Here is a 27,877-nt window from a genome sequence, read left to right as displayed (position 1 = left end):
TTCATTACCAGATTGAGTTACAGCATCAGAGATAGAAACTTCATTATCATTATCACGAGGTTTTTCTGTTTCAGGTTCACTAGAGGCAGGCAAAGTCCTATTATTTTTCTTCTTCTTTTTCTTTTTAGAAGGACTAGGTGCATCTGTGTTAATTCTTTGAGAGTCTTGTTCCATTCCCTTTGTGTGTCCCTCAGGATAAAGTGGTTCCTGAGTCATTTTACTTCCTCTAGTGGCTACTCTAACAGCAAAGTCACTTATATTATTGTTCATTTCATCAAGTAACTCCATTTGAGATTTAGCAAGTTGTTCTAATTGAGTTTGAACCATAGAGGCATGCTTTCCTACACCTCTAACATCATTTGAGATCATAAATAACAAGTCACTTAAGCGAGCAATCATATCAGAGTTGTATTTCAATTGTTTCATAACATTCGCATTGAAGTGATCTTGCTTTCTAACGTAATTATCAAACTTATAAAGGCATTGACTAGGATGTTTATTACAAGGATCATCACTATCATTGAATTTCATTAAAGATTTTACCTCTACCACCTTAGGTGGTGGTGGTGCTTCAAGCCCATGTATTTCTTCGATAGGTGGTAAATTTTTAACATCCTCGGCTTTAATACCCTTTTCCTTCATAGATTTCTTTACCTCTTCAATATGTTATTCAATAATTCTTCAGCTTGCCCAATAGTTCGTTCCCTAAAAACACAACCAACACAACTATCTAGGAAATCCCTAGAAGCATCGGTTAGTCCATTATAGAAGATATCAAGTATTTCATTTTTCTTAAGAGGATGATCAGGCAAAGCAATAAGAAATTTGAGAAGCCTCCCCCAAGCTTGTGGGAGGATCTCTTCTTCAATTTGCACAAAGTTAAATATTTCCTGCAAGGCAACTTGTTTCTTATGAGCAGGGAAATATTTTTTAGAGAAGTAATAAATCATATCTGGTGGATTACGCACACAATGAGGAGCAAGAGTATTGTACCAAGCTTTAGCATCACCCTTTACTGAGGACGGAAATAACTTGAGAATATAGTAATAGCGAATCTTCTCATCATGAGTAAAAAGGGTGCCTATATCATTCAACTTAGTAAGATGTGCCACAAGAGTATCAGTTTCATAACCATGGAAAGGATCAGATTCAACCAAAGTGATTAACTCTGGGTCGACAGAGAATTCATAATCCTTATCATCAATAAAGATAGGTGAAGTAGAAAACTCAGGATCACATTTCATTTTAGCATTCAGAGATTTTTCCTCATACTTGCATAATAATTTCTCTAGATCATCTCTATCCTTAGAAGCAAGAATATCTCTAGTTGCCTCCTCACTCATAGTATAACCTTCCGGTACCTTTGGCAATTCATATCTAGGAGGACTAGTTCTAGTAGGTGTTTGAAGATTCTCAGTTTCAAGTTCATCATCAGATTCAACAATATCATGCTGTCTTGCTCTAGCAATTTGTTCATCAAGAAATTCACCTAGTGGGACATCATCATTAAGCAAGGTACTAGCATCATCATGAGTAGTATTCATAGCAGAAGGAGGATCATCAATAACTTGCGACATATCAGAATTAATAGCATGTTCTGGTGTTGAAAGTTTACTTATAACAGAAGGTGAATCTAAAGCGTAGCTGGATGGCAGTTCCTTACCTCCCCTCGTCTTAGAGGGAAAAATCTTAGTCTTAGCATCCTTCAGATTCCTCATAGTGATAGTATGATAATAATCCCAAGTGACTCAACAAATATTGATATGCTCCCCGGCAACGGCGCCAGAAAAACGTCTTGATAACCCACAAGTATAGGGGATCGCAATAGTTTTCGAGTGTAGAGTATTCAACCCAAATTTATAGATTCGACACAAGGGGAGCCAAAGATTATCTGAAGGTATTAGCAGCTGAGTTGTCAATTCAACCACACCTGGAGATTAATTATCTACAGCAAAGTGATTAGTAGCACGGTAATATGATAGTTTTGATGATAGTAGCAGCAATAATAATAACAGTAACAGTGATAGCAATGATTTTGCAGCAGTAACGATAGCAGTAGCAATAGTAGTAACTTAGCAAGAACAATATAAGGTAAATTCGTAGGCATTGGATCGGTGACTCATTGGATGATATTCATCATGAGATAGTTATAACCTAGGGAAATACGTCACTAGCTCGAGTTCATAAATATAATGTAGGCATGTATTCCGTAAATAGTCATACGTGCTTATGGAAAGAACTTGCATGACATCTTTTGTCCTACCCTCCCGTGGCAGCGGGGTCCTATTGGAAACTAAGGGATATTAAGGCCTCCTTTTAATAGAGAACCGGAACAAAGCATTAACACACTATGAATACATGAACTCCTCTAACTACGGTCATCATCGGGAGTGGTCCCTACTATTATCAATCCGGGGTTGCCGGATCATAACACGTAGTCGGTGACTATAACTTGCAAGATCGGATCTAGAACATGGATATAATGGTGATAACAAAAACGGTTCAGATCTGAAATCATGGCACCCGGGCCCAAAGTGACAAGCATTAAGCACGGCAAAGTCATAGCAGCATCAATCTCAGAACATAGTGGATACTAGGGATCAGTCCCTAACAAAACTAACTCAATTACTTGATGAATCTCATCCAACTCCTCACCGACCGGCGAGCCTGCGAAGGAACTAGTCACTCCCGGTGGGGATAATCATGGAATTGGCGTTGGAGATGTGTTGGTGATGACGAAGATCAAAGATCCCCCTCTCCGGAGTCCCAAGCGGACTCCAGATCTGGCCTCCCAATGAAGAACAGGAGACGGCGACGGCTACACCTCGTGAAACGTGATAATAATTTATCCCTGATTTTTTCTGGAATAATGTGATTTTATAGCGTGGGTTTCAGGGTCATAGGGGCCACCAGGTGGGACAACTCACCTGGGCGCACGTAGGGGTGCAGGCGCGCCCTGGTGGGTTGTGCCCACCCAGGTGCCCCCCCTCAAGTCGCTCTTGGCTCCAGAAATCCTCTTTAATGATGTAAAAAATCCTCGCAAAGTTTCGTTCCTTTCCGAGAACTTTTATTTCTGCACAAAAACAACACCATGGTAGGTCTGCTGAAAATAGCGTGAGTCCGGGTTAGTTTCATTCAAGTCATGCAAATTAGAGACCAAAACAAGAAGAAAAGAGCTAGGAAAATTAGATACGTTGGAGACGTATCACAATGACAGCGAATAAACGCTCGTCTTGAGAGTAACTTACTTTGCATGGAAAATACCGGTTGCCACGTCGCTCCATGAGTCGTACGAGTGCACAATATAGATGTTTATTTGAAGATTATAGAGGTGACACATACAAATATGCTTGGAACGGCAGGACAATACCGCATATAGGTAGGTTTGATGGACTCACGTGGAATAACTTGATTTCACGATATTGGATCCACAAGCAGCATTCCTGCTTAGTAGACGTGAAGGCTACAAATAGATTGGGAAGCAACGAGCTAGAGAGAAACAACAGTCATTGTCACACCCAGTATTTTGGCCCTTTCTTTTTATTTTGAATTCCTATAAAATTTTATTTAAAATTGTTTTTTTTGGCTCTGTGGTCTGGAAACTTGGGAAGTTTATCTCTTCCTAGTCCCCAAAGTGGCTACTCATTCTTAAATACTTCCCCACACCATGCCATTTCCATCTTATCCGTAATTTGGTGGGAAAATTCCTTTTTCTATTAAAGGAACTAACTTATTCTCTCTAGGTTGTGAAGCAACCTATATTTCTATCTCTCCCAAAATTCCCAAATAATTCACATAAATGTTTTGGGTCATATCTTCCCAAATATGTCAAAATCCTTCCATGTCTAGTTCAAAAAAATCTAGAATATTCCTTTTCCTATTCTGCCCTAGATGGACTTCGTGAAGGAAGTGTCACTTCTATCTTCTTGATTGCCCTCAAATATTTTGTGGACTCTTTCCTATCCATATTAGGGTATCATGCCAAAATTCAACTTCATCTCACTAGTAGTCATTCCTCGACTAATTTCCAAAAAAATTGTCCAGAAAGGAATTTTGTGAAGGAGGTACTAGCTAATCATATCCAAATGATTTTACATTTTGATATGACCTTCATATGCCCAAATAATAGCCCTCCTTCAAATTTTAGCATCATTCCATCATCCATGTGAGCCCAGCATCAAATCTTAGTTTCTGGTCAGATTTTCAGTTTGTGAAGCAAGTGTATTTTATGTTGCTTCATTATAGCTGAAAACTTACTAGAACCTTCTCCTACTCATATATCTTGCCTCCACCAAATTTGGGATCATTTATTTGAGCCAATATTTCTCTAGAAGTTTTCTTATTTTTTGTCGAGAGAGATGCATTGTGAAGGAAGTGTCATTTTGGTGTATCTAGTTGGTGTGGAATTTTTAGAGTGCATCCATATGCACATATAGATCATCTCCCACAAATTTCATCCCTAGAAAACACTCTATGTGAGTCTAGCATCTAATTCCGTTCTCTAGACCAGATTGGACAGTTGTGAAGCAACCATAATAAACCTTGGTCCAAATCCTTCCAAATTTCAAAGGAATGTTGTCCTTCCTACTCTAAACATGTGTGACACCTTGTTTTATAAAAAATCCATCGATGTGCACCTCGGCATCTTATCAAAGTTTGCTTCAGAAAACTTCACATGAGAAGTCTCATCAATCCACAAACTCTTATGTTGATATATCACCTCAAAGAAGTTCCAGCATGTAAGGACAACACTCCAAAGGACAACACTCCAGACATCATTTCCCAGTCCCTCTTGTCTTCTCGTTGCAAGTCAATGCGGTGATCGCGTGTTTGCACGCCCGTGCACGCGCTCTGGCAGCCTTGGACGCGCTCTACACGTCGGGTCATGACGGGACGCGTCTTCTCCGCGGTCTCCGCGCATCCCCGAGTGACGTCCATCTCCCCCTTCTCTCCTATCGCTCTCTAGATCCTCTTCCCGTCCGGCAGCTTCCTCGTCGGCGCTAGCCCCCGCGCGCCCACGGGAGCACAGTGCCCCGACCGTCTCTGTCCGTGCCCCGTCTTCTTCTTCCTCCCCCTTGGCACCATTCTCTGCTCCCATGGCCTCACATGCTCTCTCCCATCGCCTCCCCAGCTCACGAGCGTGTTGTTCCTCGCTAGAATTTTGGCCAGGCCCTCGCGGCGATTCTCGGCCACGGCATCCTCACCGCGGCTACAAAAGCCTTGCCCGAGCCCCCCCCCCCCCGACCCTCCTAGGTGCCCCCCAGCCCTCCAATTCATCTGTAGGAGCTCTCCTCGCCTCACATGGTTGTCATGCCCGCTGCCCAGCTCCATCGACACAATGCTGAGCCCCTCCCGACTTCTCTCCACCACTAGAGGGATATCACGAGCTCCTTGGATCGTCCCTACCCTTCCCCCTACTTCTCTGGTGACCCACGACATCGTGCGCACCTCCACCCAAGGTTGTCGTCCGCCCCGCCGGTGCCACGCGCCCTGCAGCCCTCCCCTGCCGCTCCTAGTGGTCCTGCCCGACGCACCACTCCGCGGTGAGCACTCAAGTGGGTGGAGCCTCGCTGGAAGTGTCCCGTGCCACCGGCGCTCGTCGCTGGAGTGCGTGGCCTCCTGAGGTCTTCAAGCGAGCATGAGGTTGAAAATGAAGGCCCAGTCAGGCGGGCCCCACCTCTCCATCACCCCACCGGTCAGACTAGCACAGCGTTGACCCTCGTCCAGACGTGGTTAAGTGAAAGGGTACTTTCCATTTCTACGTTTTCTGTAGTTAAAAGCATATTTCCCTACAGTGTATACGTTTTGTCTGCAGAAAGTGTATTATCTCATAAGACGCTTTCTGTTTAAGCCAGCCAGGACCTGTTTGTGAATAGTTCTATTACAGATTGGTCCCCGGTATTCAACTGTCCATATCTTCATGACTGTAGCTCCGAATCAGGTTATTCCAAAGCTCACGTTCTCATCTCATTGAGCCCATTCTATTGGTACCATTTTAATTATGTTGTCATGTATTAAAAATGACCAGTTTTCCCTTTCCCCGAATTAGCCCCCTCCAAGAGAGAAATGTTCCGGCAAATCTTTCCGGAGCTTTATCGCACTTCTCCTCGTGGTTCCTTCATCCCCATGCAAGACACGATAGCCACTTGCATGATGGCCTTGCAGTTGCAATGGTTTCCTACTTGAATATTTAAATAATTTATGCATGTAATATTTTATGAATGCTATATACATGCTTGTGAATCCATTCTAATTCTTATGCAATGATTATTGGCATCTAGTTGGTTAAATGATTTTTGTTAATGCTATTATCATGGTCTATTCTAGTAAGTATATTTCGATGCTAGTGGTCATGCCATGTTATGCTTGTGTTATTCATGATCATCCTTATGCCATGCTGACTTGCGTCTAGTAGAGTAAATGATTTATTGCTATTAGTGTTATGACTCATATGGTTATGCTTTCCATCCATGCTCATGTTGATATCTTCCTAATAATAAAGCAAATAGGGTTTTTGGTCGTCCGTCATGGAAATTATCCTTAAAGTTTGCATAAATTATCCACCATGCCACCGGTAAGTAATAGAAAACGTTTCACAAAGAAAAAAATCTTGGACTGGGCCGGCCCATGTAAAAACCTCATATATTACGCTCTGCACGCTGGGAGAAAATTCCAGCACACCGTATGGGTCGGCCCATGCACAGGCGCCTACTTTTAGTTTCGTTTATTTATTTATTTTCAGTTCCGTTTTTTATTTTAAATAATTTAGAACTTCAAATAATCTTTAAAAATTTAATAAACTGAAAATTATAAATCAACATATTTAAAAAATAAAAATTTTGTGACTTCAAAAACTGCCCGGAGTTTTGTATAAAATGCTCGCATATACAATAAAATGTTGCAATTTTAGGAAAACATTTGTACAATAAGAAAAGTCCATGATTTCAAATACAATTTAACCCCGGTAGCATGCGTTGGCATCGTTAGGAAAAAAGGAAAAATAAATGCGAGATCACTAAGGGCATGTACAATGATGCTATCTTAGTAGTGTCATGTAGGATAAATAATGAGGTGGAGAAAAGAGAACTCATAAGAAAAGATTTGTCTTCTTTTATTTAAGAGAGAACAAGAGGTGACCTCTTAGCACAATATGTATCACCATGTTTTTAGGACTAACTAGTTATTGAAGATAAGGCTAAAAGGTGACCTATTATAAAACATTTTTTGTCATCTTTAAATTACATGCAAGACTTAAGATAAGATCATCTTATCAATCATTGTGCATGCCCTAATTAGCGAGTACTCCTTTCAAAAAGCACTCTCGTTCCCAGGTCACGACAAGTGGCGCACTCCATGCATGTCAATTATCGCAATCTGGGAGTTTTTTTTTTTTCGTAGATTCGTTTTTTCAAAACGTTTTATCTCCTAAACCGTGCGTCCAAATCTCAAACCATTTTCATCGTTGGATTTTCCGTGTCGAGATATTCAAATAAGTATTCCATGTTGATAGGTTTTGATGAACTTTTTTACGAAAAAACCAAACCAAAAAAACCATGCCTTCCGTGATAAAAAAAACAGAAAACTTTTTTTTCTTCTTTCTGAGAGGCACGGCCGTGCCACTCACGAAGGCAAAACCGTGCCTCTCACGGAAGCAAAATCATGCCTCTCGCAAAAAAATGTGTTTTTTTCATTTCCGAGAGGCACGCACGGGCATGCCTCTCACAAATGTAAAATTGTGTCTCTCGCGAAAATAAAATCGTGCCTCTGGCAAAAAAAACACGTTTTTTTCTTACCAAGAGACACAGCCATGCCTCTCGCGAAAGCAAATCCGTGTCTCTTGCAAAAAAACAAAAAACACGTTTTTTTTATTTTCGAGAGGCACGGTCGTGCCTCTCGTATAGACAAAATTATGCCTCTCAGGAAATCAAAACCGTGCCTCTTGTGAAAAAAAGCAAATAACACATTTTTTCAGGGGGAGTGGAATTTTTTTGTCAAAAAGCTAAGAAAGACAGATGAAAAACTAAAACATCAAAAAAAAATAAAATAAACAATCTAAAAAGCAGAAAAAGCATGTGAAAAAATAAAAATAAAAACGGACGAAAACGCTTAGAACACGACGTGTGACGGCAGTTGAGAACACGTCAAATGACAGAGCGCGGGAGTGTTTGTTGGAAGGTTCTGAATGAGCACTCACTAACTAATGACTTCCAAATAAATGCGTCTGTTGGGGACCGATCCTTTGGCGCTATCAAACAGGCCAACGCCAGCAATTAGGCCCAACAACCAACTTAACCATCCAACTTAACTGTCAAAGAATATAAACTTAAATTATTTTACCTATTTTTACATATTTTGATGGCTTAAAAAACAGCAAATGAACCTATGAATAAAAAATTGAACTGGCGGTATCACCGGTCCGATTTTCTAAATCGTATTAAAGTGTAGATACATGCATCCAGAGCAGCATTATTTTCAAGGCAGTTGACAAAACCACAATCCGGCGGTATCGTCAGTCCGGTATTTTAAATTACTCCATCCGTCTCCAAATATTTGTGTTTTTTTAAAATTTTAATATAGATTAAATACGGATGTATATAGATATAATTTAAAGTGTAAATTCATTCATTTTGTACATGCATCTGGAGCAGCGATATTTTCAAGGCACGTTGACGAATCCAATATGTAACGCGATGTTATCCAGAGCCCTGACCCTGATCGAAGATGGTCAGTCACACAAACCCTAGCGACGCTCATGTGGTAAAAGGACACGAGCCTCTCTATCTTCTTTCCAATTCGACACAATGGTCGATCGTAGAAAGCACGGCCTTTTCCCCGAGCCACCATTCAGCACCAGTTAACCAGCCACATTCAACCCAATCATCCAAGCCCAGCCTTACAGTGTCGAGAGGAAGAAGAAAAGGACCAAGAGAAAAATTGCACCCGGACAGGCACGTACGGATGAAACGCACGCCCCGGGCTCAAAAAGTTTGTACCGGTGCGTCGCCGCCGCGGAGGGCACCGTCGGCCAGCGACGCCGCCCGGAAGCGCGCCTCGCTCGTCTGGACGGCGGCCCTGAGCTCGCGCTGCACGGACGCCCTCGACGGCGACGCGACGAGGTCCTGCCACGCCGACGGCGACGGCTCCCCCTCCGGGTAGAGCTCGTCCACGCAGTTGGCCTCGTCGTTCAGGCCGCTCACCCTCTCCAGGCAGCCGATCTCCTTCGGGTCCACCAGCAGGTTGCTCTCGCCGTCCTTCCACCCTATCAACTGCGATGCCATGTGGTAGTAGGTTCGTACCCTCATAAGCAACATGATAAAGCATTACTGCTGCTCGAGGAAGACGAGGAGTGGACCATTGATTGAAGCTCACCTTTGGAGCGCCCATGGAGTTGGTGCTGTAGAGCCTCGCGTTGTCGACGACGCCGCAGTATCCACGGAACGCCGTGGCGAATCGCTTGTGCGACTGCAGCTGGGACTTCACCCTCACCGCTCTCCCCGTGATCACCGCTCTCCTGCCGATGCAAAACTTTTAGATATGGTGCAGAAATCTTCCAGCTTAAGAGTTAAGACCTTTCTTTTGTTGGGTGAGACGTTCAGTACTTGAAGCCAAGGAGTTCAGTCAATGACAATGGCGCGAGATACTAGAATGAGCAGAATTTAAAAATTCTGGCATGGACTAAAATTAGGACATTCACCTGATTCCCCTAACAACTGCGAGGTATGCATCACAGACAACACCGACGAGCTCGATGCGGTAAGGCTTCCTCGATCTCATCTCGGTCTCTTCGTCGATACTGCAGGCCTCAACCGGCTCCCAGTAATCCTCAGTGATTGACCCGTCTTCGGTAACCTTGTATCCGACGCCCATGCGGTACCGCTGCCGGTGCACGGCCCTTGCCATGGCTACCGTTTGCTGGAAGAATGGCTCCCACGATAGCGTGCCATCCATGATCACGTCCCTCCCTTCGTTCAGGGCGGTCACCAGGAGCGACGACGCAGCGTCCATCGATGACTGGTGTACCTGTATTGAGGTTGTGAATCACCATATAAGAAATGTATATGATTCATCAGCTAGTACTTCTGTTTCTATAAATTTCTTGTTTCAGCATATCTGAATGTTGCAACTCTGTCAAACAAAGCTGCTGACAGCGATTATGATTATTTGAAGTCTGGACCAGTAGAATATGCAATCTTGTTCGTTTTGGTCAGTCAATTAATCGGTATAGACCGTCCAGCTCACACAGGAATATGCATAATATAGCAATGGTAGTAACACATACCAGCTCTGCCGTCTGCAACATGTCGTTGTGGTGGCCTCTTGAGCTGATAGCTCGATATATAACATCGGTTTCCTTGAATGCATCTGCCTCCACCACCACTGCATTTGCTGCGGCTCCAGACCAAAATGGTCTGCAAATAATAGAGTCATAAGCTTATAACCAGAAAGTCTTCTATTTAGCTGCTCTACTTGCTTTGAGGAGAGGCTCGGTAATGTTTCAGTCTTCTCAAATCAGTTTGAACAGCTCGGCATTTCTCATTCATTTATTCTGCCTTTTTTTAGCAAAGTGTGCAGATTCCAAGAACAGATTACGATGAACAACAAGTACAAAATTGATCAACTTACTCCTTGAGTATATCTTTAAGTACAGTGCTCTTGCCAGCTCCCATCCCACCACCCATCAGGAGTAGGACCGGGCTGCGATCGCAATGTGCTACTGGGACCATCACATCACTGCATTGTGCCTGATCAGGGGGAGATAGTCCTATGGCCTTCAGCTCTTCCACCAGTGTGGAGAATAGCCTGGTTACCTTTAAGTTTCTTGTGACCCTCTCGAATCTCTGACTCCTGCGTTTAGAGGAGAATCAGATACTAGACTTCAGTTTTGGTGTCAGAGAAACAGAGATCATTACCTGTAACTATATCTCATATGCATGATTGAACCAGATTATAGAGTTTATGTATTCTTTTTTAGAAGAAAATACCATCTCGGATCCAAGTTGTAAGCATATGCTCAACCAAAACTTCTATGTGTAAGAAGTTAGGGAGATTGGATGATGCACCGTAAAGAGGTGTGTTAAGCATACAGTTCTTGTCGTTTTGTTTTTGTATATTTTCCCCATTTTTAATGGATTAATTCAACTACAGTTCTCCTATGCAGGACATACTTTGCTTTAGAAATGGAAAGATACAGAGTGGAATTATTGTATCCTGCTGTCAGTGAATTAATTGCTTTCAAGAATAAAAATAAGAGTCAAATAATTTAGGAATGCACTCATTTAAAGGTTCATTTCCAGGAAAGTCTCATGACAAACCAACATGTGGTTCTGGGAGTAATTAAAAACCTTGGCACATGGGTACCATCTCAACCTCATATCACTTCTGACCTCAAAAGATGCAGTTTCTGCTACAGTGGCCATGTTGAGCTCTGAAGTTGATCTAGTGGCAGGTTGACTAACCTATCACTTGGTCAGGTGAAAGTAGAGAGTCGACTGTGTAAATAATTCAAGAACGAAATCCGGCACACCGATAAACAAGAGATTCTCAAGCCATACACACGGGCGACATACCAAATGCATGTACCAAGATGATGTATGCAAGCTAAAGCCAACTGAGATAATGGGAAAACCAAAGCAAATGCGTTGACAGGTTCTATGAGGCACGCGGCTTCAAGGGGATGGATGATTACCTAGTGGCCTCCAGCACCATGTTCCTGAGCTTTCTTTTAGGCGCGCCTTCCACCGTCAGAACCTGTGGAGATCACACTGTATCAAATCAATATACAACATATCAGTGGAAGACTAGTTATATTATTTGCCAAGGAAGCCAGCAAAGAAGGTGGATTTCAGAGGTCCCTTGGCTCCCTTTTTTACCTGGGTGATCATGTAGGTGGAGCACTTCCAGTGGAAGGAGAAGTAGCCGAGTATGCACTTGTCGAGCTCCTCGATGAACTTGACAACGAGGGACTCGGGGTCCGGGGTGTGCTGGAAGAAGGCGAATATGTTCTCCTCGTAGCCCTTGTTCTTGCGCAGGTAGTCGTAGGCCAGCGTGCAGAGGTGGGGGCACTCGCTGGCGTGGTCGAACCCGATTTGCCTAGCTGAAGAAAAAGGGGCAGCGGAACTGGTCGTGAGCGCTGGGTGGGAGGGAAGGTGCAGGGGAAGCAGGGTACGTAGGTCCAAAACGGCAGGCATTATTGTCTTATGATGCGCAGCGCAGCGCAGCTAGAGCCAGAAGGACGGAACATGCAGCCGTGCGTATGGATCTTTGATAGCGATGTGGGTTTGGGGTTGGGTTTGGGTTTTACGTAGTTTATTGCGGGAGATGGGTGGGGAATGATAGCGATGTGCGTCCCGGCAGAGTCACATAAACATTATCTAACGCGCGGTTCTTTCTGTAGGTGGATACTTAAATGCCCACCATGAGAATTGAGCAGGCCCGGCAGTTAACAAATGATGGAGGGGAGATGCTTGTGCAGCTGGGATTCCCCGTTTCTTGGGTTGGGATCGGGGCAAGTTTGCGATTCGTTTACGAGCAGCAGCGCGAAGCGAGCCCCGAGAATCCGGGGCGGTTCACCTGAGGAAACCGATCCCTGGATTGGCTAGTGGCACAGACGAATCGCAAACTGAAAGATGGAGAAGCGAACAGCACAGCCGAACGGGAACAGCGTTGGAATCATCCGGCGGACCGGAGCTGGAACCCGTAGCTGCTCCCTCCCGTCGATTTGGTGATGCAGGGCGAGGGTCGGAGGCAGCTGGAGCGCAAGGCTAAAATCGAGCAAGGCGGGGGAGGGGAAAGGGGGCACGTACCGACGTAATGGGAGAAGCGCTCGAGCTCCTCGACGCGGCTGGCGCTGGAGACGGCCAGGCGCGGCACCAGCGCCGCCGCGGGCCCGTCGTCCCTCATGCCGCCCTCTCCTTCCGGCGGTTGAAGGCGAGCGGAGCCGACAAATGCGCTGCTGCTGCTGCTGCACAGCGCAGGGCCTCTGGTGGGATGAGGCAATGAAGGGGGGGGATGAGGAGGAGGAGGCGGCGTCGATTTGCTTGTTTGTTTATACGGAGCGGAGCGGGTCGTCGACGCTTCTGGGTTGGGAGGAGGGTGGGTCGGAAATCCTGGATGGGTAGTCTGCTACGGGTCGGCGGCGATGGGGACGGACGGCCCGGGATTCGCGTGGTGGGGTGGGCGGGGACGGGCAATCTGCGCTCCGGCGGACGCGGCGAGGAAGCAAGAGGACGGGCAGTCTGCGCTGCGCCGTGGCTGTGCGCGCGCGCGTGTGTGTGTGGATGGACGGTATGTTTGCGCGGCCTCGCGACCGCGCGCGTACGGGGTACGGCGGGCGTAGAGGGAGGGGGGAGGAGCGCGGGCGCGGTGGGGGTTGGTTGGTGAGAGGTGCGGTGTGGCCCAACGGCCGGTGGCTGCCGAGGGAAAGCGTCCGGCTGAAATGATCGCGGGCGGGCAGTATTGACTTTGCTGCCCACCGCCCACACCAGATTTTATTCATTTCTTTCTGAGTCTGGACCGGGGGAGGAGGAGGCCGGCACGGTCGCAGCGGCCGCATGTGCTGCTGCTGCTGCTGGTGGTGCTACGCGGCGACGTACTACGCCTTCCGATCTTCTCGGCCCGCGTTCCCCCCGTCAACGGTGCACGCCTCCTTGACTTGACGAACAGTGACCGAGTGATCGCATCGCGCGCGCGCGCGCACGCAAATTTGACGTTAGGCGGCGACTGGCACGACCCGGCAAAGGGCGTTCCATCTTGGCCGGCTGCTTTCGTCGGCGCGCCTGACCACATGTTGATGCCACCTGACTTTTGACCATCTACATTTCCATCGATGATGGGTTCCGCTCACCACGGTCCATCTCGAGGAAAAGCTTAGACCGCCGCGAGTGTAATAATGCGTTCACTCAGTCGGTCAGGCTCAGGCAGGCACTCAACTGTTAAACTTGAAAGAAAGCGACCAAGCGAGAGCGACTTTACAGAATGTAAACTGTATCCCTTTTTCTTTTCTCCCCTTTTAATTGAAGCTAAAGGTTTTCGAATTACATGCCATCATGGCGGCACAAGCATCTGTTACAACAAGCATTATTTTCTTCCACTGTAAGACTGTATACAGGCTGCAGCATCATATCATCGCATTACCAGCGTCCGTTGTTCGCCTGGCGGCGATACGCGGCCGCAGAGACACCGTTCAGCCCACTCACCAGGTTGCTGTAGTCCCCCAGCTGGTGGTGTTGTTGCGGGAACCCATTTGCGCTCAACGATCCGAGATTCATCGACGACGGATTGGCAGAGCCGCCATGTCCGTACAGCCAAGGCTTCGAGGGGCTCATGTCAGACAGGCCACCGTTGGTGGCGTATGTGTCCAGCGAGGAGAACTGCATCTCCCTCGCCCCCTGGAGAGGGCTCATGTCGTAGGCCCTCGAGTACCCATCGCCATAGTACCGGTCAGTGGAATTAAACCGACCGGGACTGCTGGCAGAAGCCATCATCTCCGGATCTGCCAGGCTGCCTCTGCTAAACCGCCCAGGACTGCCGACAGAAGACATCTCGGAATCTGCCAAGTTCCCTCTGCTAAACCGCCTCGAACTACTGACAGAAGCCATATCCAAATCTGCCAAGTTGCCTCTGCTAAACCGTCCAGGACTACTAACCGAAGCCATTTCTGAATCTGCTATGTTGCCTCTGCTAAACCGCCCGAGACTGCTGACAGAAGCCATTTCCGAATCTGCTATGTTGCCTCTCAGCGAAAATGGCAGACCATAGGCATGGTAATCATGGTGTGTAGGTTCTGTCGTACTGCCATTGCTCTGTTCCTCGTTGAGTAAGTCATTGATGATGTCAAGGTGCTGATATTCTTCAGCAACTGGCGCCTGTGGCTGCTGCATGACAAAACTGACGGGAGTCGGTCTAGGTGGTTGCAATCCTCCAAACCTGCTGAAGTTTTCTGTTTCAGTACCCCGGGTCTGTTGATAAGCATCATCTTTCCAAGTTTGTTGATACGCATGACCATTTGTCGTCCGTTGGTAAGGTGAGTCGTCCCTCCAGACATGATTGTTGATGTTACTATCACTTTTCCATGGTTGCCAACTATCAAGTGTATCTGAATTCCCCAACCCAGACTTAAATCCATGCCTAGCTGACAACAACTGATCGTTTCTCCCAGCAGGAGGCATCATTAATGACGCAGTAGATGCATATGTTGACAGCGGCTGTGAAAGGGCAGTACCTTGCCCCAGAGTAGTTGGCTGATATGAAAGATTTGAAGAGGTTGTAACCACACCAGGCTTACCAAGGATGGCATTGCGGTAGGTCTGTGGAACATACGCTGGGGCTGAAGGGGAAGGATCATTTCCTGATCTTCCAGCTGCTTCACTCGCTGAGCGCGAAAGAAATGTAGAAACTTGAACTTGTGGGGTAGCTGGTACAGTTGTTCTTGGTGTAGGGAATACAGGAGCACTTGAAGGCCTTGATGTTGTGACAGCAACCTCAGATACTCTGGTGGATGTGACCTTCATTGGAGTAGCCTCTTCCCGAGCTTCAGAATAAGCGGTGGAAGAAGTTTGTGGTGATCCTGAGGGAAGTGGAGCAGCTTTATCAACTTGTGGTAGTCTTGGGGGTGCTGGTATGGATTTATCTACTTGCGGTGATCTTGAAGGAGTGCCAGCATCCTTAGCAGATGGTGGTGTTATGGGGGCAACTAGAGAAGATGTACCAGCTGATGGAGATTTTGGAGGTACCAGATTAGCTTTATCGGTCGCTAGAGACTTCAGAGGAACCACAGCAGCTTTAGCAGGTACTGGAGATTTTGGACGAACTGAAGTACCTCTATCAGTCGGTGTAGATTTTGGAGTAACTGGAATAGCTTTATCAGTCAGCGGAGATTTTGGAGGAACTGGGGTAGCTTTATCAGTCAGCGGAGATTTTGGAGGAACTGGGGTAGCTTTATCAGTCAGCGGAGATTTTGGAGGAACTTGAGTAGCTTTATGAGTTGGCGGAGATTTTGGAGGAACAGGAGTAGCTTTATCAGTTGGTGGAGATTTTGGACGAACTGGAGTAGCTTTATCAGTTGGAAGCGATTTGGGGGGAACTGGAGCAGCTCTATTGATTCGTGGCGATCTTGAAGGAAGAGAAACATCTTTATCTGTATCAGTTGGAGTTGATTTTGAGCCAATAGGAGGGACCTTTGTTGATCTTGAAGGAAGAGGAACATCTTTATCGGGTTGTGGTGTCAAACTTGATCCATGATCTTTGTTTGAAACTGGGTCAACCTTTGTCCTGGCAGGGGCCTTAGCAGGCACAGCTTCAGTACTCGAGGTGGCTGGTGTGCCTGAAACAGCTTCTTCTGGCACACAATTGGCCAGAGGGACATCCTTATAGGCTGTTTCATTGGCTTTTACATCGTCCATAACTTCAGGCGAATGGTCCGGGCTCTTCAGAACATCAGGTGGCTTCTCCGTAGAACTAGATGAGGACGACCCGTTTGTCTTTGTTTGAGATTCCATTGCTTCAAAATGAGCTTTGAAAAGTTTTCTCCCCTCGATGTTTTTCTGAAATATACATAGAGAAAAACAGGTTACAGAAATGAATTGGTTAAAGCTACGAAGCAGGAAGACACCCAAGCAGTGCATCTGCTACGAGTGACTAGTGTGCATACATTCATATGTATTTTATGCACTCAACCAGACACTACTCACCCTACATGCGGGGTGGTGATATGGGATAGGAAAATAAACCAGAACCTTTTTGCAGTTCAAAGTTGTTTCTACCTCCGGCTGTAGATATCCTTGTCCACTTGACAAACAAAAAAACATGTAACAAGTGCATCGACATCATCAACCAGCAAAGCACAGCACAGAATTTAGGAACAAGTCTTAACTTAACAATGTTGATTTGAGATAGAAGATGCATCATTAACCATTTCGAAATTAATTTCAAACCATCAAATGCTAGAGATTGTAGAAGTACATAAGGGCAATGGGAAACATATATTCCATATCTATCAAGTTTAAAATCAATTCTTATAATTCAGATCCTTCAACAATCAAACATATGTAGAAGCATGAAAATACAGCAGAACTTTGAACATCGTGGCAATATAAAGGCAAATGGTTTTCAAAAGAGCTTCACCTCATGCAGACGCTGCCCCAGCTCACGAAGTCTATCTTTCAAGGTGAGTAGAACAGTATCCCGGTCCAATTTTGGAGCAGTACCACAGCCAGAACTATTGCGATCTGAACTACCAGTAACACTGGAGGACGGAAGGCAATCATCTTCTTCGGTGTAGCTGATAATGCTTATGCCCTTGTTACGCTGATTTTTTCCTCTGCACACAAGTCCAGTTAGCCCAGGTGCCATCTTATACAAGAACAGTGCAAAACTTTAAATATAACGTCTTCACCTACCTATTCGGTGACAAGTGATTCCTGCTGTCTGGCAAATTGTTTATTTTGCTGTGAATACCATTCACAGCGGTAGAATCAGTCGAAAATGCTGATGAGTTATTAGCCTCCATAGAGGAGACTCTCTTTCCATTCGTAGGTCTAGAACTGTCCAAATGGTCTGGCCCATCTGAAGCACTCTCTTCCAAGGTTAGGCCAACCTTCAGTGCCACTTCTTCGGCCTGCTTAGATGGTAAGCCATCACTGTCATCAATTGTGGTTTCGTCGTTAAGTCTTTCCAGAATTCTTGCTTCAGATTTATCTTCTCTTTCCTTGTCTTTAACCTTACGGTTGTTCTTCTTTTGTTTAGCCTGAAAAAGAAATAGTTTCAGAACATACCAGCAGAAAACAAGAACAATGCAATAGCAAAGAAAGCATCAACCAAAGAATGAGATACTAGACTCAAGGGTATTTAAACTAAAAAAATACATATTAGAAATGAAACCATGCACTAAACTACTAAAGTATCCCTGAGCTAGATATAAATCATAATAACTTCATCTTGAAGAAATAAAAGTATAAAACTAATTTTTAAGAATGATGTAGCACAAAACGTAACCAGCATAGGACTAAGATCAAGTCTTGGTGTTACGGTCGGCGACCTGGCGGCTCTGGCCTCTGCCGCGGCCTTCGAATCGGAAGTGGAGTTTGTGCTGCTATGCTGCTGGCAACTGTGGAAGCACCGAAAAGCGGTCGTCTTTCAATGACAGTTGTCGCCCCTTTGCCGTGTGCGCAGTTGTTGTCGTGAGGACGCGGTGTTGTGCCGCGCCCCCATGTTGTTTCCTGGCTTAATGCTCTCTCCGGTCCCCCCCCCCCCCCCTCTCTCTCTCTCTCTCAAATCTCGCCCCTGTGTAAGGTGACGTGTGTGTGTAACTATCCGGGATTTTAGCACATTTTGATCAATATAGTAAGCTGGACTATGGGCCAAGTTCATCACAAGACATCAACCTAAGTACTTTAGGTGTTGTCACAGCGTAGCTGAAAACTCACAGAGAAAAGGCAAGTTAAAAACTACTCCCTCCGTTCCAAAGTGTTGTGGTTCTAGTTCAAATTATTTTGGAATGGAGGGAGTACAGGGCTTCCAAGTTAACAGCCAGTTCTCAGTACAAAACACAACATGCATTTTTTTATTCATCCCAGCAGCGACTTCCGGGCAGTTCCTATCAGTAGGGAAGGAGATGAAAAATTGCGACTCCGATGAAAAATGTAAAATATAGTGCATAACTAAAACTCCAAAGTCCAAACAATGATTTAGCATGATCAAGACCAATCAAATGCATAAAAAGAACTATAAATTCTAACTCGAAATGATCACTCAATAAATTAAGTTTGATAATTCCTGAGCAGGAAAGTTGTTCCGGAAACTATATAGCTGTTAGCTACAGAGTTGGTCCCTACTGTGGCATACCTAAATAATAATGGTGATACACTAGTCGACCTAATAAAATAAGCGAGAAAAAGGCACATAAAGAAGTAACCTGCTTTTTCTTTGCACGCTTGTCCTTTTCATTTGCACCACCGCCACGCTTTCCCTTCGTCTCATTTTCAAGTCCTGCTGCTTCCTCCTCACGGATTAGCTCTTCTTGCCTCTTCAAAGCAACAGCTTCTTGGTATGCAACTTCAATTCCACTGGCACAAGCAGTATGTAAGAATCAGAAGCAATAGATGGTTGATCACGTTACAGAACAATTGACCCAGAGTTGAAGATTCATCTACCTAACTTTCTTTCAAACTTATGTACAAGAAATGCCTTTAATTTTCATTTGAAAACTATAAACAAAAGAATAACAGTTTAGTCTATTTTGAGCGAGATAAAAGTATGGCCCTTGCTTCTTTACAAAATCACCAAAACATCATTCATCAAATACAGACGGTGGAGCACAGCCTCACCAACAAAAGAATAACTTGTGCCACAATCTTATACTTCTTCCAGCCACAGTAAGCGCTGTTTCAGAACTGAATGGTACCCAAAATACAATTGACCACCAATTTCTATTATAACATATATTGTAAAACCTATTTATTTTATTTTCAGAAAAAATCTGATCATATCACGTTCATGTGCCTAACCTAATTGTTCATTTAGATAACTGACCTAAGGGAAAATTGTTTGGCTGCACACCAATCTAGCACAGTTCTTATGTTTTGCTTCATCAAGTTTTTGCTGCTACTTGCTAATGAGTAAACATAAATTTTGGTACAATAAGATACTCAATATAGGATTGATCAATTCAGCACCTTTTGTAGTACTTTGTAATTGGATACAATTTAAGCATTGAACATTCTGATCAGACAAACTAAAAATCGGCTCTAAGTTTCATAAAGGTTGCTATGTCCAGGTTTTTCGCCCCTAGCTAAATCTTGAAACTTCAAGGTTAACCAGCCGTATTAAAATGTTCAACTGCTCAAGACTCTAAATAAAACAACCCACGAAGCTTGAGGAACAAGCAAATACTTATTACTTGTGATCTTGGCAAATATAACGAACTAGCTTTAACCTTAGGTAATAAGATCAATATACACAAAACAGTTGTTACCTAAATATGTGAGATAGCACAAATGTTTCAAGTATCTTCCGCCCAAGCTCAGTTAGGCGTCGTTCTTCGCGCTCCATAGAGATTTTGTTAACCTCGCCAGAACTACCATCCTACGAAGATGCGCATAGTTACAAAATGATTAGGTGTGACAGTGATTTCACTGCTACAATTGAATACAGTTTCAAATTTGAGCACTATAGATATCACAATATTGTATGATAAATACAAGATCACCAATAACTGTTGTACCGAGCTAGTTAAAACAAGATCATAAGTCCACCCCAAACCAACATATCATTCAGTGAACATATACTAGGCAGTTCAAACAAGAACCCATAACATTTCTTTCAACAACACAAGAAATTGGACGAGCTGCAGTAAGATAGGTATTGTGCATATCACAAAAGGAGGTACAGAAACTAGGCTACATGAACGACATATTGCAAATCCAGTAGATAAACTTTGTAAATTAGATTAACAAACAGTATGCATAGATATGTGACATGTGTCTAAGGCCCTGTTTGGAACCACTCAGATTATATAATCCAGTTTTTATAATCTATTCTGTCTCCAAACAGGACATATTATGGTGTAGATTATAAAAATTAGATGGACAGATTATTAAAAACTCACAATCTAGTCTACCCCAGCTAAAATCAGATTATGGATTGCTAATGAACCATTACCCTTGTAAAGTTGGATATAATTACATTCCTGCCACCGCCACCCTCCTCTTTTTTGAAGAAAAATAGAGGGCAGACATGTCATTATGCAATGTAAAACCTGGATTACAATTTATATAATCTGGCCTCCAAACATGCCCACCTAGATTATTTTTATAAACCAGATTATATAATCTATCTTCATAATTCAGATTATCATAATCTATTGTGGTTCCAAACAGGGCCTAAGACACTAGCAAGTAGCAAAAAAAACTCCTAATGAACTGGAAAAAATGTTGCAATGTATCAAAAGTCATCAACTATACCTTCATGCGGCTCTGGGAACATTTGTCATCCTTTGGAGATACTGGTTGACAAGGCAAGGGTTCCAAGGCTGCTTTCTCAAGTAAAGTTATAACATCACTAGCCAAAACAAATATGTCCGTATCAACATGGACCATGGGTGCAGGTAGTTCGTCCAATTCTGCTATTTTTGTTCTCCCTTTCTTGCCCTTGCTCTGGTATTCGAGTGCCTTCAGACCCGTATACAAAGAGTCCATCACTAATGTTGAAGTAACCTCTTTCTCTACAAAGAAATGCTTCACCAATACTTTAAGTATGGTATCAGTCTTCTCTCTGGACATACGGTGCCTGGTTCTTGGGTCAATTGCTGACCAGAATGCACGAAAACTGTAAGGCCAGCAAAGATTTCAATATGTAAGCATAATAGGAACATATAGGCAACATTGACTTATTGTGATATATACTAGAAAATATAATGGCGTCACCTGGACCATCTAATTTTGTCCTCAATGAGCTTGGTAATTTTATTTCTTCGTTCCTCGATAAAACGTCGGTAAATTTGTTCTATATTGGTTGTATAGACACGGAGCAATTCTCTTCGATAAGGACGATCAAGGCAACGAAATGGTCTGTCCACTTTCTCCCTTCAATATGAAAATGTAGAGCAGTCTAATGTTACGAGGATAGTTTGCAGTTGATTCTAAATATCAAGAGAAAACAGAAGCAGCTATCTACTATATAAATAACCATCTGGTCTGCATGAGTTACTCAAAGATGACCAAAAGAATAAGACACTGAAAATACATGCACTACAAGCCCACCGTGGGAATAGCCGAGTATGAATTATAGGAAGAAACATTGGCATTTTCACAAATTATGTTCTTGCGAACACATGCTCAAATGAATAGATCCAACAGTTCCCTTCTGAGACATAAATTAGAGGCACCATGATGAACAATTTAGCTATCAATCATGAGCATAGATAAATTAACTACCTGATAACTTGAACTTGAGCAATTATTTCAAGAACATCGTCCACGAGAAAACCATCCTGGATCTTTGACAGCTCCATAAACTTTTTCCAACCCCAGTCATGTTCCTTCTTCCAGAACCTATGCAAAGTATCTACAAAAATTACTTCATTAACGCCTGAACAAGGTGACAAGATAGATAGATATACTGTAGCTTCCTATGAAGAGAACAAACCAAGTTCAGCTCACCAGAGTATTTAATTTTCTTAGGATCCATATTGCCTACAGCTATAGTGAACTGTGCAAAATGGCTCCATCCTGAAATTTTCATACTAGAGTCAGATAACTAATTTCCAATATGAGCGCAAGATAGCAGCAAACATGGTAGTAACATCAAACCTGGTAGGAGTTTGTCATGATTAGCAACACAAAGAAACAATGACAAGTGATTGGAGACATCACATCCTTGCGGGTATACAAGTATATACCTGTGAAATAACAATTGGAAACAACAAGGGAATCAGTATCTGTGCATACAGGGAAGAACAAATATACACCAGAAAAATGAGTCATGAAGCTTTCAGATTTGTTCATTAAGCCCTCAGCAAAGCTAAAAACCTTTCTGATGGTAAAAATGGAAATTTTAGTGTCCAAAAAGAGACAGAAATGGAATCGTATACGAAGACGCACTGTGCCAACAGTAACAGAATAATCAAAACAGACATATCAGGACCATTTACTTCCAATCCTTACTCCCACCCACGTGAAATAAATACTCTGGTACAAACTGTAAACCAAACATGTCAAAACATTGCACATAGGAGAAAGGGATTATGTGGCGCTCTCCAAACTCAATCTTAAGGAACAATGTTTTTTATTCAGAACATACACTCCTTGGGAAAGGGTCATTGGGTCAATACATAAGCAGAACATGCAGAGGTAGGCATTATAATCAGAAAAGACTGGGGCACACAGAATGACAGAAAGAAAACATAGCTAGACAAAATTGCGGCCAAATTATGTTCTATAAATATCAACATGAGAAAAATCAAACAAATGGCAAACTACAGCGAAGCAGCATCATTACTGCCATGCAGGAAGCGAGTTCTTGAGTTACTCCCTCCGTTCCTAAATATAAGTTTTTTTAGAGTTTGCACTAGGAAACTACATACGGATGTATATAGACATACATTAGAGTGTAGATTCATTCATTTTGCTCCGTATGTAGTCCCGTAGTGAATCTCTAAAAAGACATATATTTAGGAATGGAGGAAGTATATGTTACCACACAAGGCAAAAAGAAAATGCACAAGGTAAACCATGAAACACTGGCGTCCATGCAGGCTGAGCTATCGAACAGAGTCAAAGCTATAACTCAACAACAACATGTAGAACACACGGCAGATCCCCCCCCCCTCTCAGTTCGCAAGTCACGTTTGAAAATAGTTCATTTACCAAGATCATTGGTCGAGTTGTCGAACAATGTTGTCAAAAGGCACTTTACCATTTATAACCACCAGCCTCAAATGGCTCACTTTTCATCTCTCTCTTCTTCTCCTTGGAAAAATTCTCGATCCTCCAAGTGTGCCGACCGTATAATTCTGAAGGTTTGGGGCCTGCTATCGTAGTTGAGAGAAATGAGATAAAACACACAAAAAAATACAGCTTCCAAATCTCAGAGGAACATATCCTTTAGGAAATTCCAATCAGTAGCATGATAAGACTTGCATCATGGTAAGGAAAAAAGATGTATCCATACAGTGAAAGCAAATGTTGACACACAAAAAATTAATCTGGGCAAGTATCAGCACGCAAATTTAACTATTTAAAAGATTATTTTAATTTTCAAAATAGGAAAGATTGCATCAATGAGAGAACTAATGACATTGAAAAGTGGCAGAAAAGAGGGCAGCCCGGTGCACGTAGCTCCTGCTTGCGCAGGGTCCGGGGAAGGGTCCGACTCCGACGAGGTAAATAAATTATTTCATTGTAGAAAGAGACAGAAAGTGATTCCCAGTTTCAACTTTTAGAAGCTAATTAAGAATGGCCAGTTAAAGACAGTGCGGAGTGACAAACAATGAGCATCACAAATCATTAAATTAATACACAATATTTCACTCAGTATTTATTGCATGGTATTTTAGAGTGCAATTGATTAGGTGCATATGGATAACCTCAACAAACAAATAAAGGCATTGTTACGTTTTATTTTATTTACTAGGGAATACTGGGAAAAGAGCTTAATCTGCATATACGCTCTAATATGCATGCAGTCTGAGTGTAATCATAAATGATAAATGTCTTGAATCAACTGACATTCTGGTTGAACCATAGCACGGTTTCTGCCTTCTTCATTAAAGATGGATAATAAGATAAATTAAACCTCCCTGTATTTATATTTTCTGCATTGAGAATCAGACACAACAAGACTTATTAAATGTGAGAGCCAATGCCAAACACTATCTATCATCATGCACATCCGACGTTTGAGTGGTCAACCAGCATTTCTAATCATAGTTATTATGGCAGTTAAGTCCCAGCAACTAGCGCGAAGCAACCTTGGATACCATGGCACTGCAAAATGAACCAATAGGTACTGATCAATGGGCCACAAGCTCCACCCTTACAACCAAACAAGTTAATTTGGTGCACGTAGGAGGTATAGTGTATCAGCTGAGCAGTTGGTGTTGGATTATTCTAACATGCCAATGATGTCAAGTTCAAAAGGAATCACAACAGTCCATACCAAAATAATCTCCACAGCATTTCACAGCAAAATAACATGCTAACCAAACCATGCAACCATATATGTAAGTGCATTCACGCACCAGGATCATCGTCGTCGCAATCAGTGTCCCAAAATGGCGGGGATGTCGAAGGGCTTCCGCTCTCGCCCTGGTCGCAGGACCGCCACTCCGACAAGGACTCGCCGGACAGGCTGCGATCGTCGTCCCTCATCCCAGCCGTGCTCGCGGAAGAATCATCGGTTGCTGAGGCACCGGCCATCAGCAAACCCCTCAGCTACTTCGGACAACCTTATCCACGGCTGCACGCACAAACGACAATGGAATTAACAATTCTGAGCTGAATCCAGCACACCAAAATGGTAACAAAACCAATACTCTCATCGGACGAGACCCCGCTGCGGTATCAAGTCTACTAACTCCCGACAAAACCATTATCAGACCGGCGCAGAACCCACAGACGGCGGTATCAACTCTACTAACTCCCGACAAAACCGCGCAGAACCCACAGACGGCGGTATCAACTCTACTAACTCCCGACAAAACCGCGCAGAACCCACAGAGGGCGGTATCAACTCTACTAACTCCCGACAAAACCGCGCAGAACCCACAGACGGCGGTATCAACTCTACTAACTCCCGACAAAACCGCGCAGAACCCACAGAGGGCGGTATCAACTCTACTAACTCCCGACAAAACCGTTATCAGACCGGCGCAGAACCCACCGGCGGCGGTATCAACTCCAATAACTCCCGACAAAACCGTTATGAGCCCGGCTCGAAACCCGCGGAAACAAGCCAATAGCAGTCCAGTGAGTAGGGAGCCCTTCCAATACTGGTCGAATTCGACAATCTGACGACCTCTACTTGGCTGGAAACAGCCTTCCATCCGTGAACTCCGCGCTCTAGCTCCCTCTATTCCCCGACGCTGCTCTGCCCCGCTCAACGGGACAAGGGGATCTACCCGACGCCCATTTCGAGAGACGCGACCGCCCGAGCTGAAGGCGCCTCCCGCGGGGGGCAAACGAGCAGCTCGCAGTCGGATCAGCCGAGGGGGGGCGCGCCCGACACGCAACCGGCCGAACCCTAGCCCCCCACCCGGCGACTACGAGGCGCGGCACCGCCCCGCGCCGCGGGGGGCGGGCGGGCGGGCGGACGTGCGCGGGCCCTGATCTAAGCGGGACGGGGCGAGAGGCTTCGTACCTGCCGCAGCCGCCGCCCGGGGCAGGAGCGGTCCTGCGGCGGGGGAGCGGGGAGTGAGCTGGCTGGGCTGCGGCGCGGCGGCGACGAGGCGAGGCGAGGCGAGGCTGCGGGAGGGAGGGGAATATGTTTGGATTGGGGAATTGCGATTTGTAACAGCGAAGAGACGAGACGGGGACGGGGGAGAGGGGAGGAAGGGAAGGGAAGGGAAAAGGGAAAAAATCGAGGGTGGGGGGGAGAGGGCGACGGGTGATGAGGCGTGTGATGGCCCTCGGCACGGTCTGTGAGTCTGGACCCGCTTTCTTTCGTCCACTCCTCCTCGCTCACTTCACCTGCGATGCGGTGCGACGGAAGTAAAACCGACCGAAAAGGGGGAGAGAGATGGAGAGGGAGAGGGGGCTTGGTTGTGACCGACGGGACGGTTCGGAGTTGGGGAGGTGATCTCCGTGCTCGCTTTGTGGACCTGCGCTGCTCCGCGTGCGTGGTCGGTCGGCGGCCTGGTGAGGGCAGCCGCTGCACACGCCCCCAGATCGGGAGCCATGGCTTGTTGAGCGTTGAGCAAGCCTATGTTTTTTTTTTTTTTGGAATAAAGGGAGTTTATTAAGATGGCATAGTGTTACAGTCGAGAGGCCACAAACCCTTAATACAAGGTGGAACCGAACGCAACCATACGTTTTCTTTTTGCGGGCAGCTGAGTCTCTGTCTGTAGGCCCTTTTTTTTTTGCATCATGAAGACCGACAATGAGCATTTTTTGCAAGAAAAAAACTGTTTGGGGAAAAGTTTATCTCCTTGTTTACAACATTTCAGGTGCTTTTTTTCGCGGAGATTATAATTGACTGATTTGGCGACTCGGCGGCAACGTGTAAAAAGAGGGTTCGGTTATTTTTCTTGCAGGTGTTTTTTTTGGTAAAGCGTAGCTTTATTAAAACTTAACGGTACTTACGCAAATCGCCTTGAGCACAAGCAGTCACACGGGCTGGTACATCGGACTCCCATTATACATAGTGATTTGGTTCATACATATATCACCAATAGATGCTAGTTCATGAACAGCTGCAAAGTTTGCGCTACGCCCACATGTTGAAATCACATGTTTGGAGAACCACATCTTAAGCTGAAACTTCAAATCCTCAATAATAGTCGTGTAGGGCGAGGAGTCGACTTTCTGTAAGTCCAAGTCATCGACCAGAAGTTGGTAGTCGGTCTTAAAAATCACTCTTAGCATGTCCAAATCAACAACGAGGGATATAGCTTGTGCCATTGCATGCACTTCGGCCGTGAATGTGTCGTGGACATTGTTCTGGCGTCCGGCTCGAGCAGCGATGATGTTTCCTTCTATGTCTCTGGCTATGCCCCCCATCCAGCATACGCTTCTCCCGCGTAGAATGCCCCATCTGCGTTTACTTTAATCATAGCATCAAATGGAGGTTGACACTTTTGCATGCACTTGGTATTGGTCGCTGGTTGAAAAGCGACGGCATACTCCATCGCTTCACAGCACACTCGTCTGACCACCTCGGCGCCGAGACTGGCAGCTCACCTTCTACTCTATTACTCCCTCCCTTCCTAAATATAAGTCTTTGTAGAGATTCATTAGTGAACTACATACGGATGTATATAGACATACTTTAGAATGTACATTCAATCATTTTGCTCCGTATGTAGACATCTAGTAAAATTGCTTAAAAGACTTATATTTAGGAACGGAGGGATTAGTTTATTACGATTGTTCCATCAATGACACCAGGGAATGGTGATCTTTGTGCGCTTATTTTCAGGCAGCCCCACAAAAGAACCAACATTACATGCACAGACATAGCTTTCTCCAATGTCATGCGCTCTGGTTCCAACCACTAGTGGGGACAGGGCCTATAGCCCCGACCCGTAAGGGGCTTTAGTCCCGGTTCACCAACCGGGACTAAAGGGGCGGGACTAAAGGCCTAACTTTTTTGTCCCGGCCCTGTTACACGTCGGGACTAAAGGTGCTTCACGTGGGCGCCTCGTAGCGCCCCAGGGGCAGGCCCTTTA

The 27,877-nt window shown here is 44.7% G+C and overlaps 2 protein-coding genes across 3 annotated transcripts; both read right to left on the bottom strand.

The window, feature by feature from the left end:
* Positions 1–8,755: 8,755 nt before the first annotated feature.
* On the bottom strand, positions 8,756–13,290 carry LOC123447735 (calmodulin calcium-dependent NAD kinase-like). The gene is made up of 8 exons (XM_045124385.1): positions 12,804–13,290; positions 11,871–12,094; positions 11,687–11,748; positions 10,624–10,845; positions 10,280–10,409; positions 9,695–10,020; positions 9,370–9,511; positions 8,756–9,266 (listed from the first exon to the last, which is right to left on the bottom strand). The coding sequence occupies exons 1-8, from the start codon at positions 12,898–12,900 to the stop codon at positions 8,979–8,981; spliced, it is 1,491 nt and encodes a 496-aa protein (XP_044980320.1). The 5' UTR covers positions 12,901–13,290; the 3' UTR covers positions 8,756–8,978.
* Positions 13,291–13,966: 676 nt separating this feature from the next.
* On the bottom strand, positions 13,967–26,114 carry LOC123447722 (TNF receptor-associated factor homolog 1b-like). 2 transcript variants are annotated; one of them, XM_045124364.1, is made up of 13 exons: positions 25,852–26,114; positions 24,734–24,951; positions 23,410–23,524; positions 22,305–22,393; positions 22,155–22,223; positions 21,930–22,059; positions 21,420–21,578; positions 20,958–21,321; positions 19,970–20,079; positions 18,911–19,061; positions 17,397–17,743; positions 17,122–17,317; positions 13,967–16,541 (listed from the first exon to the last, which is right to left on the bottom strand). In XM_045124364.1, exons 2-13 carry the CDS (start codon positions 24,909–24,911, stop codon positions 14,130–14,132), a joined length of 4,320 nt encoding a protein of 1,439 aa, XP_044980299.1. In that variant the 5' UTR covers positions 24,912–24,951; positions 25,852–26,114; the 3' UTR covers positions 13,967–14,129. The 2 variants fall into 2 exon arrangements, with proteins under 2 accessions (XP_044980299.1, XP_044980307.1); XM_045124372.1 differs by having other exon boundaries at positions 23,410–23,521.
* Between the last annotated feature and the right edge of the window lie 1,763 nt (positions 26,115–27,877).

The sequence above is a fragment of the Hordeum vulgare genome, chromosome 1H (assembly GCF_904849725.1).
Source record: "Hordeum vulgare subsp. vulgare chromosome 1H, MorexV3_pseudomolecules_assembly, whole genome shotgun sequence".
Classification (NCBI taxonomy): Eukaryota; Viridiplantae; Streptophyta; class Magnoliopsida; order Poales; family Poaceae; genus Hordeum; species Hordeum vulgare.
Note: the sequence above shows the minus strand (reverse complement) of the source record. Positions and strands in the feature narration are given on the sequence as shown.

Coding starts and splice junctions, on each gene's coding strand:
- LOC123447722 (XM_045124364.1), bottom strand. CDS start 24,911: ATGGCCGGTGCCTCAGCAACCGATGATTCTTCCGCGAGCACGGCTGGG. Junction 23,525..24,733: donor TTGCGACGACGATGATCCTG/GTGCGTGAATGC, acceptor CAACTACGATAG/CAGGCCCCAAACCTTCAGAA. Junction 16,542..17,121: donor TGGGGCAGCGTCTGCATGAG/GTGAAGCTCTTT, acceptor TGTATATTTCAG/AAAAACATCGAGGGGAGAAA.
- LOC123447735 (XM_045124385.1), bottom strand. CDS start 12,900: ATGAGGGACGACGGGCCCGCGGCGGCGCTGGTGCCGCGCCTGGCCGTC. Junction 11,749..11,870: donor CCACCTACATGATCACCCAG/GTAAAAAAGGGA, acceptor TGATCTCCACAG/GTTCTGACGGTGGAAGGCGC. Junction 10,846..11,686: donor ATGGTGCTGGAGGCCACTAG/GTAATCATCCAT, acceptor CTCTAAACGCAG/GAGTCAGAGATTCGAGAGGG.